Source organism: Eublepharis macularius, chromosome 15, assembly GCF_028583425.1.
Source record: "Eublepharis macularius isolate TG4126 chromosome 15, MPM_Emac_v1.0, whole genome shotgun sequence".
In the NCBI taxonomy this organism is placed as follows: Eukaryota; Metazoa; Chordata; class Lepidosauria; order Squamata; family Eublepharidae; genus Eublepharis; species Eublepharis macularius.
In genome coordinates this window covers 36,898,961-36,914,643 of record NC_072804.1, presented here as the reverse complement: position 1 = coordinate 36,914,643, position 15,683 = coordinate 36,898,961, and the positions used below count along the sequence as shown (strand labels likewise).

The 15,683-nt window shown below is 44.1% G+C and overlaps 1 protein-coding gene across 5 annotated transcripts in view; it reads right to left on the bottom strand.

Moving 5' to 3' along the window:
* KHDRBS1 (KH RNA binding domain containing, signal transduction associated 1) overlaps positions 1-4,703 on the bottom strand; it is a 31,697-nt gene extending 26,994 nt beyond the window's left edge. For all 5 annotated transcript variants that reach the window (XR_008598266.1, XR_008598268.1, XR_008598267.1 and 2 more), the window contains exon 1: positions 4,167-4,703. Coding sequence is in view for 2 of the 5 variants with exons in the window: in XM_054998840.1 (XP_054854815.1) it covers positions 4,167-4,494 (328 nt within the window). In the remaining 3 variants the exon portion in view is untranslated. The remainder of the gene's footprint in view (positions 1-4,166) is intronic.
* Between the last annotated feature and the right edge of the window lie 10,980 nt (positions 4,704-15,683).

Genomic DNA, 15,683 nt, shown 5'->3' with positions numbered 1-15,683 from the left:
CCCTAGACTTCTATTCCATTTTGCTACAACAAACTAACAATGCTATGTCATGGAAATTATTGCTGGTGATAGACTTTGTTTGTGGACGTTAGGAGTGCATTAAGATTTTCTGATAGGATCTGTGTAATTTTTACAATATAAAGTTTTTCAACTATATAAAAATAAAAAGTTGTACTTTTGCTTGACTGAGTTAGTTTATAGAATAAAACCTCACAGCTCTTAGTAATCACCTCTCATTCCCCTTTGTTCTAAATTCTAGTTATTTCCAGGCACTTGGGATCATTTGATACAGCAAGAGCCTGAAAACACAGCAGCTGCACTGTGGCGATATGGCTAGCAGGCGATTAGGCGCTGTCAAAATGAGGAAGGAGGTGCTAGAGAGACAAAGGCTGCCATTTCCACTCTCTTTAGTTCCAGTGGAAAAAGGGCTAATGCAGATACCCGGAACCATGAACGAAAGAGTGATGACAAAGCCACTCTCTATCTTTGCAAAAGGAGAAGAGGGTGGATATGTAGAAAGGACTAGTGTGAATATCAACCCACTTAACTCCTTTCTTAGAATTAAAAAGGAATTACCGTTGGAACAAATCTATGCTCAGTCTTTAAACTCTTCTCTGGACCAAATCACTGCCATGCTCGAGAAGCCAAAAATATTACTAAGACGCTTCACTGGGCCAGACACAGTAATACCGCTGCCCTCACAAACTTGGCTGGGGGCTTAAGAGAGATGACAGCCTGGACACCCAGCTCAGAAAAAAATGGGGGGGAGGGGAGAGGGGGGAATTTTGCTGACAATTTTTTTTTCCAATGGAAAATTTTTGTAAAGGGTGTCCATGTAAACACTCCACACAAATATTCTCTCTTTTGGTCAGAATATGTAATATGATGATGTGTATTTACAGCATTAGTCATGTGTATATTGAAGATACAACCTTTTGTATGCTACAAATTGTTTTCTTTTTTAATGTTTGTTTTTTCTTACCTCTTAGATGACAGAAACTAATAAACACACGCTAAGGCAGCAGATGACATAGTAGTTTATATCTCTCTACTACTGCTTTCCCAGTTTTTTTATAAGGCATTTATATTTACAAATAATATACCTCTCTCTCTCTATATATATATTATAGATTGAAATTCCTCCCTAATTTACATTTGTTTTCTTTAAAAAATCCAAGCCTTTTCATGGCTTCATCATTTCCAGAAAGCAGCTAGAAATGTGTCATCTTGCCAGTGAACGTCATAAGAAATACCCCTCAAAAAGAAAATGTACTGTGTTACAAGCCACAAAGACAAACCAGGAAAAGACCCCACAGCCTTGTCATGTCTAAACTCCCAAATGAATAAATTAAGATGGTAATTCCACCTGAAAGCAGCAAGGCCTCCTGACACTGAATTACTCAGGGACCCACAGCTCACTCTCTCACCCACTGCTTGCCCGTACCACTTCCAGATTCAAAGGGAGGATTTAGGAGAATACTGTACCCACTACCTAATCAATGGAAAAAAATGAAATATACTGAAATACATGCAATACTTTATCAAACCTGAACTCATTTTACAGCTTTATTTAACAGCATACAAATGCACAGTTAACAAAAAATAAGAGAAAAATAGAAAACCTTTGTAGCAAACAAAATTGTTTGGACAGAGGCAGTTTCACATAGTTACAACAGGTGTAGCAGCACATCTGTATATGGAGCTGGACATTACAACATCAAACTCTTCAACGTATCATCATAATACATATTATTGCATATTGTAGGCAAAGTTAGTAACATTTAAACAATGAGTGTATCTTTGAAAACATATACCTTCACAAAGCATACCCAAGAATTCCCATTAGTTAACACTACGGACTATGTTATATATAAAAAAATCTTCGTACTACATATTTTGAGTAACACTTTATCTTAAGCTCATTTTTAAAACACCTAAAAAATTGGGAGATTTTTTAAAGTCTTCAGGGGAATTTTTTCTTCAATGCTTTGTATTTTTCCAGATTTTCATGTCTAACCTAGATTATTTTTGTATTTTAGAAGGCAAATTCAAAGCCACGGTCCAACTGCCAAATCACCTTGGATGTTGGGGAAGTGCTGAAAAATCTCATTTAAGATTAATTCAGACGCAGGAGGAAGTCTCCCTACCTTCTAAGTCTATCTTCACCCATGCCATTTTGAGACAAGATAAATTTTAATTTACGTTGCAGTTTCCAATTACAAAAAAGAAAACTATCTTTAAGCTAAAACTGCTAAAGAGAGCAAGGCTAAAATGTACAATAAATGTAATCTTCTTTTCCTTGGTCTAAAGCTTAAACTCCATCCCCTGTGAATTAATTAAGAAAAATAATCTTAAAATTTTAGGCTGCTCTTTCCCACCAATTCCTGGTTCTCTTTCATTCAACTCTCTTACTAGAGTGTTCCCATTGCAAAGTCAAATCTTCCTAGTGTCAGTTCTCTTTGCTTATCTTTTGTTCTGATGGCTACTCCACATCAGCATATGAACTGGCATCTTGCTAGCCTAGTAGACTGAAGGCTGAAGAGAAAAAAAACTTGACCTCTAACCTTGCTTGCTTGTAAAAGGTAGTTTTAACCTACCACCTGAACATTAACAAAATACAAATGAATGTAAATGTTCATCGTCCAAGGGTCTGATATTAAATACAGATACCTGAAGTTATATTTATTTGGATCTTTCATAAATAAATAAGTATTTCAATAATATAGGTATAATGTGATGATGCGCTCAACTCACAACCATTTATGAACTCAGAATCATCATTTACCCATGACTTATGTTCTCAGTGGTGCAAAACTGCCAGGATTGTAAAAAGCCACTAGCCTCATCATCTGTAAACTGCCTCTGGTGACTGTTATATGCTGTTAAGTCACCTCTGACCTACGACCTTACAAATGAAAGACCTCCAAAATGTCCTATCCTTAACAGACTTGCTCAGATCTTGCAAACTGGAGGACGTGGCTTGGGCCCTTTTTTTATTGAGTCTGGTGACTAGGGAACACAGGTTCCACAAACTGAAAAGGAACCAATTAATTCACTCAGGAATTTTGCCCATGCAAATAGATTAACTGTACCTATGGTTTTATTTCAAATACTGTATGCACCCAGTATGTTTCCTACCATGAATTTCAGTCCTAAGTGATACCACTGTCCTGTTTAGTTAAAACTGGCTCACAAGAAAAAAAAGAGTACATTAAAACCCAATATTTAAGGGATGCTTAACTGCTTCCTGCTCTCCCTCAGATAAACACAGAAGAGGGCAGGGGCAGATAAATCGGCCTGTTAAGCTCTTCTGTTATAAAATCCTGATCCAACAGGCCTTAAAGACCAACTAGATTCTTACCATATGAATCTTCAAGAGTCAAAGCTTTCTTCTTTACAGATGACGCTAGTGTAAGCCTTGGGTTTTGCCAACAGGGGAATATAATCATGGGAAAAATGAATCTCAAAAGCTCATACTTCGGAAATCTAATTGATCTTTAATCTGTTATTCGATCCGAATCTTGCTCTTCGACTGCAAATCAACTGGGCTACCTCCCTGAAATTATCGTTTATAAAATACGAGTCTGTCCCCTGCATGGACTTCAGCTGACTACGCCGAGAAAAATGATCCACATGGAAATCCCTCTCCACGTGTTTTTAAGACACGTGGGAGTCGCGTTACAAAAAAGCGTGCTTAAAAACGTGTACGAACCACGGGAGGAGAGAACCTCGCGCCCGCAAACTGGCACGGCTGCCCGTTCAGACACCGCAGCACCCAAGTGCGAACAAAACCCAAAGGGCCGCTAGCGCGCGCGCACACACACACACACGCATCCCCCGAGAGGCACTGCGCTTGGCCTCAGGGGAACGCTCCTACCCAGGCACTAACTCAAATTGGAGTCGTACACGTACAGAAGAAAAATCCCTTTTCAGACAATACAGCCACGCGCACCCGGGGGCCCACCAACGGGAGCGCGCGCTGCCCCCTCCCATATAACTTTTCGTGGTTCGAGCAGAGTGCACGGGCCTGCTACTGGAAACTAAACGCAAGCGTGGAAAAGGAGCACATGGCCTCGTTCTCACGAGTACGCGCGACCCAGGTTGCAAGCGCCTGCGAACGAGGCCCGCGTCGGGCCGCTCCCTCCCGTCCCCGGCGGCGCAGTTACCTGCTTGCAGGAGCTGCATGGCGTGCGTGAAGGAGGGGTCCAGGCTGTCCTTCTCGGCCATCAGCTCGGGCAAGTACTTGTTCTCGGGCTCGGCCTTGACCGAGGCGGTGCCAGGCATAAGCGGAGTGGGTGCGGAGGTGGGGGCCGGCGGGGCCGAGCCGGTGGCGGAGGGCGGCAGGAGGGGCGGCGGCTGAGCCCCCCGAGCCCCTCCGCCCCGGCCCGGCCTGCGCGACGCGCCCGCGGCCTGGGCCGACTGGAGGCGGGGCGAGATGGCGGCGCCCGGGGCCCTGCCCAGGCGGGCGGCGGCGAGGTCCTCGCGGCGCTGCATCCGCGGCCGAAGGAGCGGCAAGGGCGCGCGAGGGAACAGGGTTGCCACGCCGACCGAACGCCGGGGCCGCCGAGAGAAGAAGCGATGCGGGGATGACCCGGAGCAGGAACGCCTCGCGCTTCTCCGGCTGCTTTTCTCTCAGGCGCCAACCCTTCGGCCGCCGCTAACCGTCGCTCGGCTCGAGTCTCCACTGCGCCTGCGTAAGCCTAGCGGAACTAGCCATTACGCACGCGCCAAGACCAATCCCACTGAACAACAGAAAAGGGTGGGGGGGAGATAAAAAGCACCGACGGGCCCACGAACTGTGCGCACGCGTAGTATCGCCTGACTGAAAGCATCGCCTTCCTTTCCTCCTCCGCGGCCTTCGTGCATGCGTAATAAGCAAGCCTGTTCAAGGGGAGGCATGCGCTGTCGCCGCCATTCTCGAGGAGGACAAAGCTTGCAGTCGAAGGGCTCTGGCTGCGCATGCGGAGACGCTGCCTTGCGAGGCAAGAACAAAGCGAAGCCTTGGAAACGTGCTCGCTGGAAGAACTACGCAGGCTCAGCCTACTCAAAAGCATGCACTGCTTTTAAAGTGTTTGAACAAATTGTAATTTTATATTCTACCTATGTCTTATTTTTATGCATTTTAAATGTACTCCGATCAGAGCCTGTCGTGGGGAGAGCGAACTATAAATCAAATATAAAAAAACTAGAGGCAGTTTTAGAGTAGGGCGGTGTGTCTGGTTAGCTGCGTGCGTTTTCTTGAGCAGTTTTAGTTTCAGATGCTGTGTCTGGTTTTAACATATCTAATCTTGTAGTTTTTCCCGAGGGGGCCTACTAAAACACGAGTATCCATTGAGAACAATGGGAGATGCCTGCCTGAAGACGTTTGGATAAAATGGGAGACAGAAATGCCGATTCGCTTGAATGCGCTCTGATGAAATACATCACTGCACAAAGAAAATGTCAAACAAATTAGAGTATCCCGCCTGGAATGGTATCACGGTCCCTAGGAATGGAATTAGTGCACCTGGCAGAGTGGAGTGAGGGTCCCTGGGACCAGCAACACTGTTTTGGGACTGAACTGACAGTCCACAGAATAGAATGACAATCTCCAGCGCCGGATAAACTACGTTTGGTCCCTAGAACTGGATAAACTGCTCTGCAAATGGAATGATAGCCCCTACAGTAGATTGACAACTCCTAGGACTAGAATCAGTGCTCTGGGAGTGCAATGAGAGCCCACGGGGTGGAATGATGGTCCCTGGGAGTGGGGTTGGAATGACCTAACTTTTCTTTATATTTCTTGTTGTTTTTTAGGTATGAAACGTGAAGAAGATTTTTGATTTGCAAAATTTTGGAAGGGGAAAACACTGTTCTCCAGTTCAGGGAAACTTAAAAGTGTTAGGGTCAAGTTTCATACGTAACTCAGTATCCATTGGGACAAATGGGGCAATGTAGCCAGCTTGCATTGGATCTAGCAACCGAATCACCAGTTAGCTTGGGGCAATTTTGTTTGGGCAAACAGCAGTGCAGGATATACTGTGATATAGATCAGGATGAGCCAGCTGATGATAACTTGCACAAGCAGAAATACAAGTCAGGATCAGTAACTGAAAAGTGCAAGCTGCCAGCACGGTCTTTGTAGTGACGCTGCTTGCACAAGGGTTCTAGCACATGTGGAAATCTGCTGGATCCAACTCATGGATCTGAATTAATAGTTGGGCTGTTCAGAAAGTTCATTAAGGAAGAGAAATTGTGCAAGGGGAGTAGGTTCACACCCTGGTCCTGTCCCATGTCCTTTCAGTAGAACTGTGGATCACATCAGTGGACCCTACATCTGTACCAAGTATAGGTGAATTGGTTCTGTCTATTCAATGAAGAACTCTGGAAGATGCAGAGGTCTGGATGTTGCAGACAGAGCCTATGTGCGTACACAATACATGAAAGTTATGCTGCCATGGCAGGCCATGGGCATAGGATTAAAGCCTTACTGTAAAAAGACAATAACAAGTAGTAAAATAAAAATTTAAAATACATCTTCCTAAGTTTACCGTAATTACAGAATCACATAATGATCTCAATCAAGATTCCATTTCTGATCACACGCAATATGTATTTTTAATGCTCAAACAAGAAAGTAGTTTAAATGGTGAACTTTCTCTGTTACCAAAATGTTTGGTATTAGTAAAGATTTATAGATTCTAAATTCACTACGGGAACAATAAAAATTCATGATGAAACTCTTTGTTTTTGCCTTTTATTAGTTGTTACAATTAAGAAGTTCAATACTACATATATGTTCAAAAAAAGCATGTTTAAACATAACTCACTGATTATAGTGGTTATGTTATTTACAGTCTGAATTTCTCTGCTCTTTGTTGTTGTGCTTATTAACCTATCGCTTATGCTTCTGTTTAATTGTCTATGTAATCTGTATGGAAAGAGAGTAAAAATGACATGAAAAAAATCTTCCCTGTTTTATTTCCTTGGTCTCAAGGCAGGTAAGTTGCTGTGGGGAGGGGGGAGCATAAAAGCCTTGCAGGGAGGAACACTCCCCTACCTCCCCCACCTTACACAAGCTGGCATCCCCTAACAGAAAGATCACGTTGGCAAGAGCCGTGACCAGCCTACAGCTGCAGAAAGAGCAGCCCTGAACGGGGAGTCCCTTATGTGAGGGCCAGGTGCCCATTCTCAGACTGCAGTAGAAGAGCCTGAGCAGGGGGAAGCCTGCCTGCCTGCCAGTTGGAATCTACAATGAACAGTTGAAAGATCAGTGGGGGAGAGGAAGTTGAGGGGCCAGGTGGGAAGGGCCATTAGCCCAGAGCCCCATCAGTAACCAGGCTGGAAACCCCGGCCTGTGGACATTGGAGGGGATCTGGGATGGTCTTGCCCTCAGGCAGCTGTTTATAAGACTGACCTGGAGGCAGTTTTTGGCTAGGCCACAGCCTAGTGGGCAGAGGGTGGTAGAGAGCCAGAGAGGTCCGAGGGTAGAGTTGCCAGGTCCATATGCTTTCCTAGCAGGAGGGGGGATTTGGCATCAGGAAGTGATGTCATGGTGCTGGCAGTAGGTGTGCTTTGTGCTAGGCCAATTCATCCCAACGGGGGCCAAAATTGGCACCTGCAAAGCATGGGAGCGTGCCCATCACTGGGTGCAATGATATCACTTGAAGTGACATCATTGCGCCTGTAAGGAGCAAATCTGCCATGTGCTGGCCCTGGAGGTTCCTCCCAGACCTGTTCACTGCACTTCCCCCACCCCACCAGCCAAGGGGCAGGGGACAGAGGCTGGAAGCAGGGGATCCCCCGCTTCCACTGAGGGAATGGGATGCCTAGGTGAAACATTCTCCAAGACAGTATATTGCAACGGATGAAACTAGGGTTGCCGGCTCTGGGTTGGGAAATTCCTGGAGATTTGGGGAGGGGGGGTAGAGCCTGGGGGAGGAGGAGTTTGGGGGAAGAGGGACCTCAGCTGCATGTAATGTCATACAGTCCACATTCAGAGGCAGCCATTTTCTCCTTGGGAATAATCTTTGTTACCTGGAGATCAGTTGTAATTTCGGGAGATCTCCAGCTACCACCTGGAGGCTGGGAACCCTAACTGAGGGTGTTGAGGACCCTCCTCCTTGGTATCTGGGGCTCAGGTGAAAGTAAGCTTGCCAACTCCAGGTTGAGAAATGCATGGTTTGGGGGTGTAGCCTGGAGAGGGGAGGTTTGGGGAGGGATTTCAATGAAGTTCAATAATAACCAGGGCTTTTTTATGGGAAAAGAGGTGGTGGAACTCAGTGGGTTGCCCTTGGAGAAAATTGTCACATGGCTGGTGGCCCCGCCCCCTGATCTCCAGACAGAGGGGAGTTTAGATTGCCCTCCACGCCATGGCAATCTAAACTCCTCTTTATCTGGAGATCAGGGGGCGGGGCCACCAGCCATGTGACCATTTTCAAGCGGTGCCAGAACTCCGTTCCATCACGTTCCCCCTGAAAAAAAGCTCTGATAACTGTACTTCTAGATGGGCTAGTGCCCACTCAATAGTGGACAAAATCAGTGTTATCTCAGCAGATCTGGGGCAGAGATAGGGTTGCCAGGTCCCTATAACCTCCTGGCGGAAGGGGGGGGGCGAGTACTCACCAGCAGGAGGTTATTTGCGGGTATGCAAAGCGCACATGCACTCTTGGCAAAGATGCAATGGTATCGCTTCCAGGAGTGATGCTATAGCACCAACTGCAGGAGTGCCCCAAGCAAACCTTGTTCCCAGGGTGCCTGCCAGTGGGCAAGCTGGTAGGCAAGTGAGTAAACTGCCAGGAGATTGCCTGCCTCTGGCTGAGACCTCTTGCCCAAGGCTACCTGCTGCACTCAGGACAGTAGTGGGGTTTGAACCAGCAGAGGGCTGGCTCACAGCCCAACCACTTAACCACTATGTTACAGTAACTAGATACCTAAAGTCTTATCTCCAAAGCTGCTACTTTCTCTAGGGTGGACTGATATGGAGATGAATTGTAATTCCAGGAGCTCTCTAGGCTCCACCTGGAGGTTGGCAAGCTTAGGTGAAAGGAAGTACGGCAGGCAGACTGGGTGACCCTGATCCCTCACAATATCTCAGCTTAATTTACCTCACAAAGTTGGTTGTTGTGAGGATATGGTGGAAGAAGGGAGACAGGTGTGAAAAGATGCTTTGGATCCTGATCAGAGAGAAAAGTGAAATGTAATTTTTAAAAAAAAACATAAATAAAAATAAGGTAACAGTCTGTGAGCAGGACATATGGAAGAGGCACTTTCGTCACCAGACTTATAGCCAGTCATGCAATCATGGTTGGACCCTGAGAGCACCATATTCAGCTTCTGATGCTGGGGAAGTAGGACATTAGTGATGTAACTGCCCTTCTGTTTTTATTTGTTTGCTGAGTTTCAGCCGCAACAGATCCCAAGTAGAGATGGATGTAGAATCGGGGATATGTTCTGCTTATGACAAATTATTGTACAACACACACACATGGTGTGGAAGGCCTGCCCTGGACAGTGTGAAGTGGAGCGCAATTACAGCCGGAACTTCTTTTTGAACCTTTTCTTAGTCGTGTGAGATAACCTTCCCCCCTTTCTTTAATGTCTGGGGTGGAGGGAGGCTGCAGTAGAGCATCTGCTTGGCATGCAGAGGGCCTCAGATTCAACCCCCTGGCATCTCTTAAAAGGCTCAAGTGATAGGTGATGTGGAAGAAATCTGTCTGAGACCCTGGAGAGCTGTTGCCAGTCAGACTCGAGTACTGACCCAGATGGACCAATGCTCTGATTAATCCACATAAGGCAACTTCATGTGTTCATGTGAATCCTCCATCAACAAAGCAATTTTAGCCTCAGGGCTGTAGATTCTTACAAACTGCGTTGTGGAGAATACAGCTGAATAATAATTGTAAAAACATGAAAAATGTACATCTACAATTTGGTGAGAAAGGTGGAGTACCTACCACTCGTACTGTCCTCTATTTAGTTCCTGATTTGTTTTTCCTTCAAAGCTGAATACTTTTTTATCTGCTGCTCTCTAGTGGCAAAACAGAAACATGGTGCAGGTGAAATGGAAAAGCATTTCCTGACATCCGAAAATGAAATTCACACAGTCCTTGCAGGGTTGCTTTGAAGATGGCCCCCGCTTTCCCACCTAGAACTCCTTGCTGGAAAGCTGGGGTACAGATACACACAATATCCCTCCGTTTCCACACTAAAATCTTTTCTCAAATACTGAAGCCTCACGTTAGTTACTCATTCCCTCCTCCACAGACTTCTGGTCATGTCACTTTTTCCAGCACAGATTCTAATGAATTCAAGTTGGCATTATAGATACTCAATGCATAATTGTATTTTCTCTACAGGTGTGATTAAACATTCAATACTGCTGGTGATAGTGGAAAGTGCCATCAAGTCATAGCTGACTGATAGCACCTTCTGCTGGGGTTTTCAGGGCAAGGGACTAAAAGAGGTGGTTTACTCTTACCTGTCTCTGCAGCCCTGGTCTTCTTTGGAGGTCTCTCATCCCTTTACTAACCAAGGCCAATCTTGCTTAGCTTCCGAGGGTTTGCCTGGACTACACTAGTAGCAACAGCAAAAAGAATGCTAAAACCCACTCATGTATTATTCCTGTAATATTCAATTATTTATTATTAAATTTAATTGGAAGATTTATATCCTGCCTCTCCAGAGACCTGCTGAAAAGGTTAAAAACATTACAATTCAATCATAAAATAAAAGCTCAAGAATTACCAATATTAAAGCATGCTATAAAAAAGTCAGGGGCATAAAAAAATGCCTAGCAGCCTAAAATAATATCTATAAAGCACCCCCTTGGGCTAGAAGAAGAGCACACAAACAGTTTTTAAGACAAAACTTCTCAGTTAATTGCCTTGGCAACTAGAAATGTTTCGCCTGGTATGTGCAAGAGAAGAAGGTAGGTGAGAGTTAGGATGCCAGCCTCCAGGTGATGGCTGGAGTTCTCCCAAAATTACAACCGAACTCTAAATCACAGAGATCAGTTCCCCGGTGTTGGAGAGAGGACCCCATCAATTCATGTTGTTGAGGCCCCTCCCATCCCCAAACCTCCCCTCTCCAGCTTCCACCTCCTAAATCTCCAGGAATTTCCCAACCCAGCTGGCAACCCAGTCAGGGTCAAGTGGGAGGGCATTTCAAAGGTATGATGCCACCACAAAAAAAAGCCTTGCCTCTGGTCGTTACTTTCCTTCCCTTAATGTGTGTTTATCTCCTTCAATTATTCCTCACCTTTCTCCCCAATGAGGACTTGAAGCAGTTTCCATCATTTTCCTTCCTCCATTTTATCCTCACAACAACCCATTAGGTAGCTTGGGCCAAGAATACGTGGCTGGCCTAAGGTCACCTGGCAAGCTTCCATGGCTCGTGAGAATCTGAGCGTGGGTCTTTCAGATCCTAGTCTGACACTAACCACTACACTACATTGGATCTGTAGGTGGGTGTAGCAGGGCTTGGGGGGAGGATCTGTACCGACTGGCTGGACTCTGCAAAAGGAGGGTGGACCTGTAAGTACCCCAGAGCAAGGCATTAAGATCTTAATGGTAAGAACTGGCGCTCTGGATTGTGCTTGGAAACAAAGAGGCAGCCAGTGCAGATCTTTCCACACAAGAGAGATACAATCCCTTGATAACAGCCTGGCTGCTGCTTCTTGGACCAACTGAAGTTTCTCAACGTTTTCAAAGGCATCCCCAGCTACTGCACATTACTGTAATCTATCCTGGACGTTATCAGAGAATGGATCAGCATAGCCAGATTACGCTTTTTAAAGAACAGCTGTAGCTAGTAATTGGTGCTACGTGCCACCAAGGAGACCTCACCCTACAACTGTTAAGACTGGATTTTCAGATCTGATGTAATATTTTCCATACACTAGTTTTTCATGGAAAGAATTCTAACAGTGAAATCCTAAACAGAGTTAACTCCAGTCTAAGCCCACTGAAATCAATGGACTCAGACTGGTTTGACTCTGCTTAGGATTTCACTGTAAGAGTAGAAAATGACTGAAAGCATTTCAGCAGAGCAGAGCTGGAGCGTAAAGCCCAGAGATAAATGCATTGAGAAAATGCTGATGAAAACTGGCAATATGTTTGGTTCCCTATTCTATGCAGTTTCTTTCCTACCAGCTGTGTGAGGGAAGGGGGTCATCTTTTTTTTTCTAATAGAGGGGGACAACCCTGCATTCTTCTTATTTACACAGGCAGGCCGCCAGTCATTTTCCATTGATGTCAGCTTTGAAGTTACCTGTCTCTGGATCATAAAGTCAAGATTTGCATCAGTAGGACAAAGAAGAAGGACACTGTGTTAGCAATCTATGTCATAGGGTGATTTTAAGTCATCCAATTATGGCATATGGAAAATGTGTTGGCTCAGGGTTAATTATTGGTGTGGCTTTCTGCCCATAATTGTCCTATTTCCTTGGCACTACCATTGTGGCTGAGCAAGCTTTCAGTATGCAGTAAAGGCCTACTTTGAGGCAGTTTCCACACAAAGGTCTCCTAGAGCCAGCCTGAAAACCACAGTGGATCAAAGTTCTTAAAAATGGATGCATTAAGGATCAGTATTATGGTCTTCTTTGTGGCAAACCACATTTTCTTTCTCTGCTCTGAAAGGTTCAGCAACTGAATTTCTCCTTTGTGGTTGCAATCTGTCAAAGCTGTATGCATATATACATGCAGGGAGGACAAACGTGTGCCGAGATGAGGATTTCTTTCTACTTTTCCTGCTGCTGCTTGCACTGCTAAGGGCAGTAAGCTGCCTTTCTTAAAGTTTCATTTCAACTGAATAGTGAGTTGGCTCTTTGGCATGTGCTGGAAAGTTTGAAAAAACATCTGGCTGTTCAGCATTTTCATTTCTCAACGTTAATGCAGTCTCTAAGGGACTACTCGAAATACACCTAAGGACCATTTAAAGTTTCCTGGGCCATCATTTAAAAACCACCTCACCTGGTCTCTTAAATTGTGGAACTGCATCACCTATGAATACCAGGTGCAAGCGGAGAAAAAGAGGAGAGGGCTGCTGTTCTTGTGCAGCTGCAGTATTGAAAAGAGGATGCTGGCTTAGATGGATCCTTGCTTTGATGTAAAGTAAGAAATTCAAGTAGTGTTAAAAGTTGCTAAATAAATTAGGAATACAAGAAATACATTCATAGTGATATTGACTAATAACAGCCCACCCATGTGATAGACATCATATCCTGATTTGAAGCATATTTATTCAGAAGTTACTCCCAAGTATGCCTGCATGCCTCCTTTCCCCCTCCCAGTTTAGCAACAAATAATGTATTTATAAACATACCAATGGCTGTCATCAGTGAAATCATTGATTAATCATGTGAATTTTAAATTGATTAACTTTCAAGTCAGTACTTCTGAAGAATGTAATTCTGCACATAATGCACTTGCCTCTTACAGGCACCATCTCAAAAACTGCATTCCTTCTAGTATTCATATGTGCGCGCATGAGAAAGAAAAGCAGGCAGACAGACAGAAGAGGGGCTGCCTCTTCTTCTTTATTTATATCCTGTTTTCTCCCCATAAGGACCCAAAGCAGCTCACAATACAAAACATTCAGTACAATAAAATAAATAAAATGAAAACACACAAACAGGAACTGGAAAAGGTATAGGAGAGGGCAATCAAGATGGCATAGGGGCTGGAACACCTCTCCTATGAGGAAAAGCTGGAGAGTTTGGGACTTTTTAATTTAGAAAAAAGAAGGCCAAGAGTCTCTCTACACGAGTTACCTAGGCATGTGTTCCTCAAGTGTAAGAAGACGCAACGTTAGCGGGAAAGTGTAATTTAAAAAGAGAGCCGGTGGAGATAGCTCCTCAGAGGGTTTGTTAATTTCATCTTTGCCTCTGCAAAGGCTCTGTCAATTTCACCTATCCTAAAACTGCACAGTTGAGGGCAGAGGAATGGAAATGGGCAAAGCCTTTGCCTTGCTGCTGCCTCTGTCTTTTTAAACTACCCTTCCCAGCTAACATTGCATCTCTTGACATGTGTTCTTCACATGTCAGATGTCTCCTGTAGGGAGACTCAGAGAGAACATGATAGGCGCCTTGTGTGTGTGTTACGTGCCATTAAGTTGCTTCTGATTTATGACAATCCTGTGAATTAATGCCCTCCAAAATGTCATCTGATTGACAGCCTTGCTCAGGTCTTGCAAAGTGGAGGATGTAGCTTCCTTATTGAGTCAATGCATCTCATTGTTAGGTATTCCCTTTTTCCTGCTGCCTTCAACTTTTCCTAGAATTATTGTTTTCCAGTGAGTCTTGTATTCTCATTACGTGACCAAGGTACAATAGCTTCAGTTTAGTCATTTTAGCTTCTGGGGAGAATTCCAGTCTGATTTGATCTAGAACCCATTTTTTTGTCTTTTTGGCGGTCCATGGTAAAACTCTCTTCTAGCACCACATTTCAAATGAATCAATTTTCTTTCTGTCAGCTTTCTTCACTGTCCAACTTTCACATCCATACATAGTAATAGGAAATTCCGTAGTATGAATTATCTTGATCTTTGTCTCCAGCGACACTTCTTCACACTTAAGAAATCTTCGTGTTAATTCATAGCCTCCTTCCAAGGATCTTCATGGTCCTTCATGGCTGCCTTTCTAGGTCTCAATCTCTTTTTGATTTCTTGGTTGCCGTTTTCCTTTTGGTTGTTGATCGAGCCAAGGAAGAGAAAATCTTTAACTATTTCAATTTCTTCATTCTCATCCTTAAAATTGTGTAATTCCTTAGTGGTGGAGACCGCCTTAAAGTCATAGGTGACTTACGTCGACCCCTGGCGGGGTTTTCATGGCAAGAGACTAACAGAGGTGGTTTGCCTCTGCAAATCTGCCTCTACAACCATGGTCTTTGTTGGAAGTCTCCTATCCAATTACTAATTAAGCCAACCCTGCTTAGCTTCTGAGAACTGATGAGAGCGGGCTCTATTCATTACTTTTGTTTTTTTTTAATATTCAGTCATAATTCTGCTTTGGCACTTACTCATTTAATCTTGACCAGTAGTCATTTCAAGTCTACTATTTTCTGCCAGTAATGTGGTGGTGTCTGCACATCTCAGATTGTTAAGGTTCCTTCCACTAATTTTCACTCCTTCATCTAAATCAAATTTAGCTTTCCATATGATATGTTCTACATATAGGTTGAACAGGGAGATAAAATACTTCCTTGTCTAACACCTTGGCCAATTGGAAACCATTCTTTCTCCCCATATTCTGTCCTAACCTTATATCCAGAGTACAGGTTCCAAACTATCAGATGCTGCAGCGCATCTAACAGTTGCAGCGCATTTCTAACAGTTGAAAGTTAGTCTGCTGCAGTCCAAATAACAGTCTTACAGCACCTTCAGTTAAAAATTAACAAACTTATTGTGGCCTACGCTTCCTGACTCAGACTATACTTCTACAGATGCAGGAAATGTTACATTCAATTGGCAGAGAGATTTCTATGCAGATATTACATTGCACAGCATGGATGGAAAGAGGATCCAGGCAATAGAGTCAACAATCTGCCCAGAATGGGTGTGGATCACTCCAACTGTTGATGAATTAGTAAGTTAGGATGAATCTGAATAGTATACATATGTAAGGAGAAACATTTTTAATGAACTAATCATCCTAAACTCCTATTGACTCCAAGTCAATCATTTAATATTTTATTGTATTTTTGTTT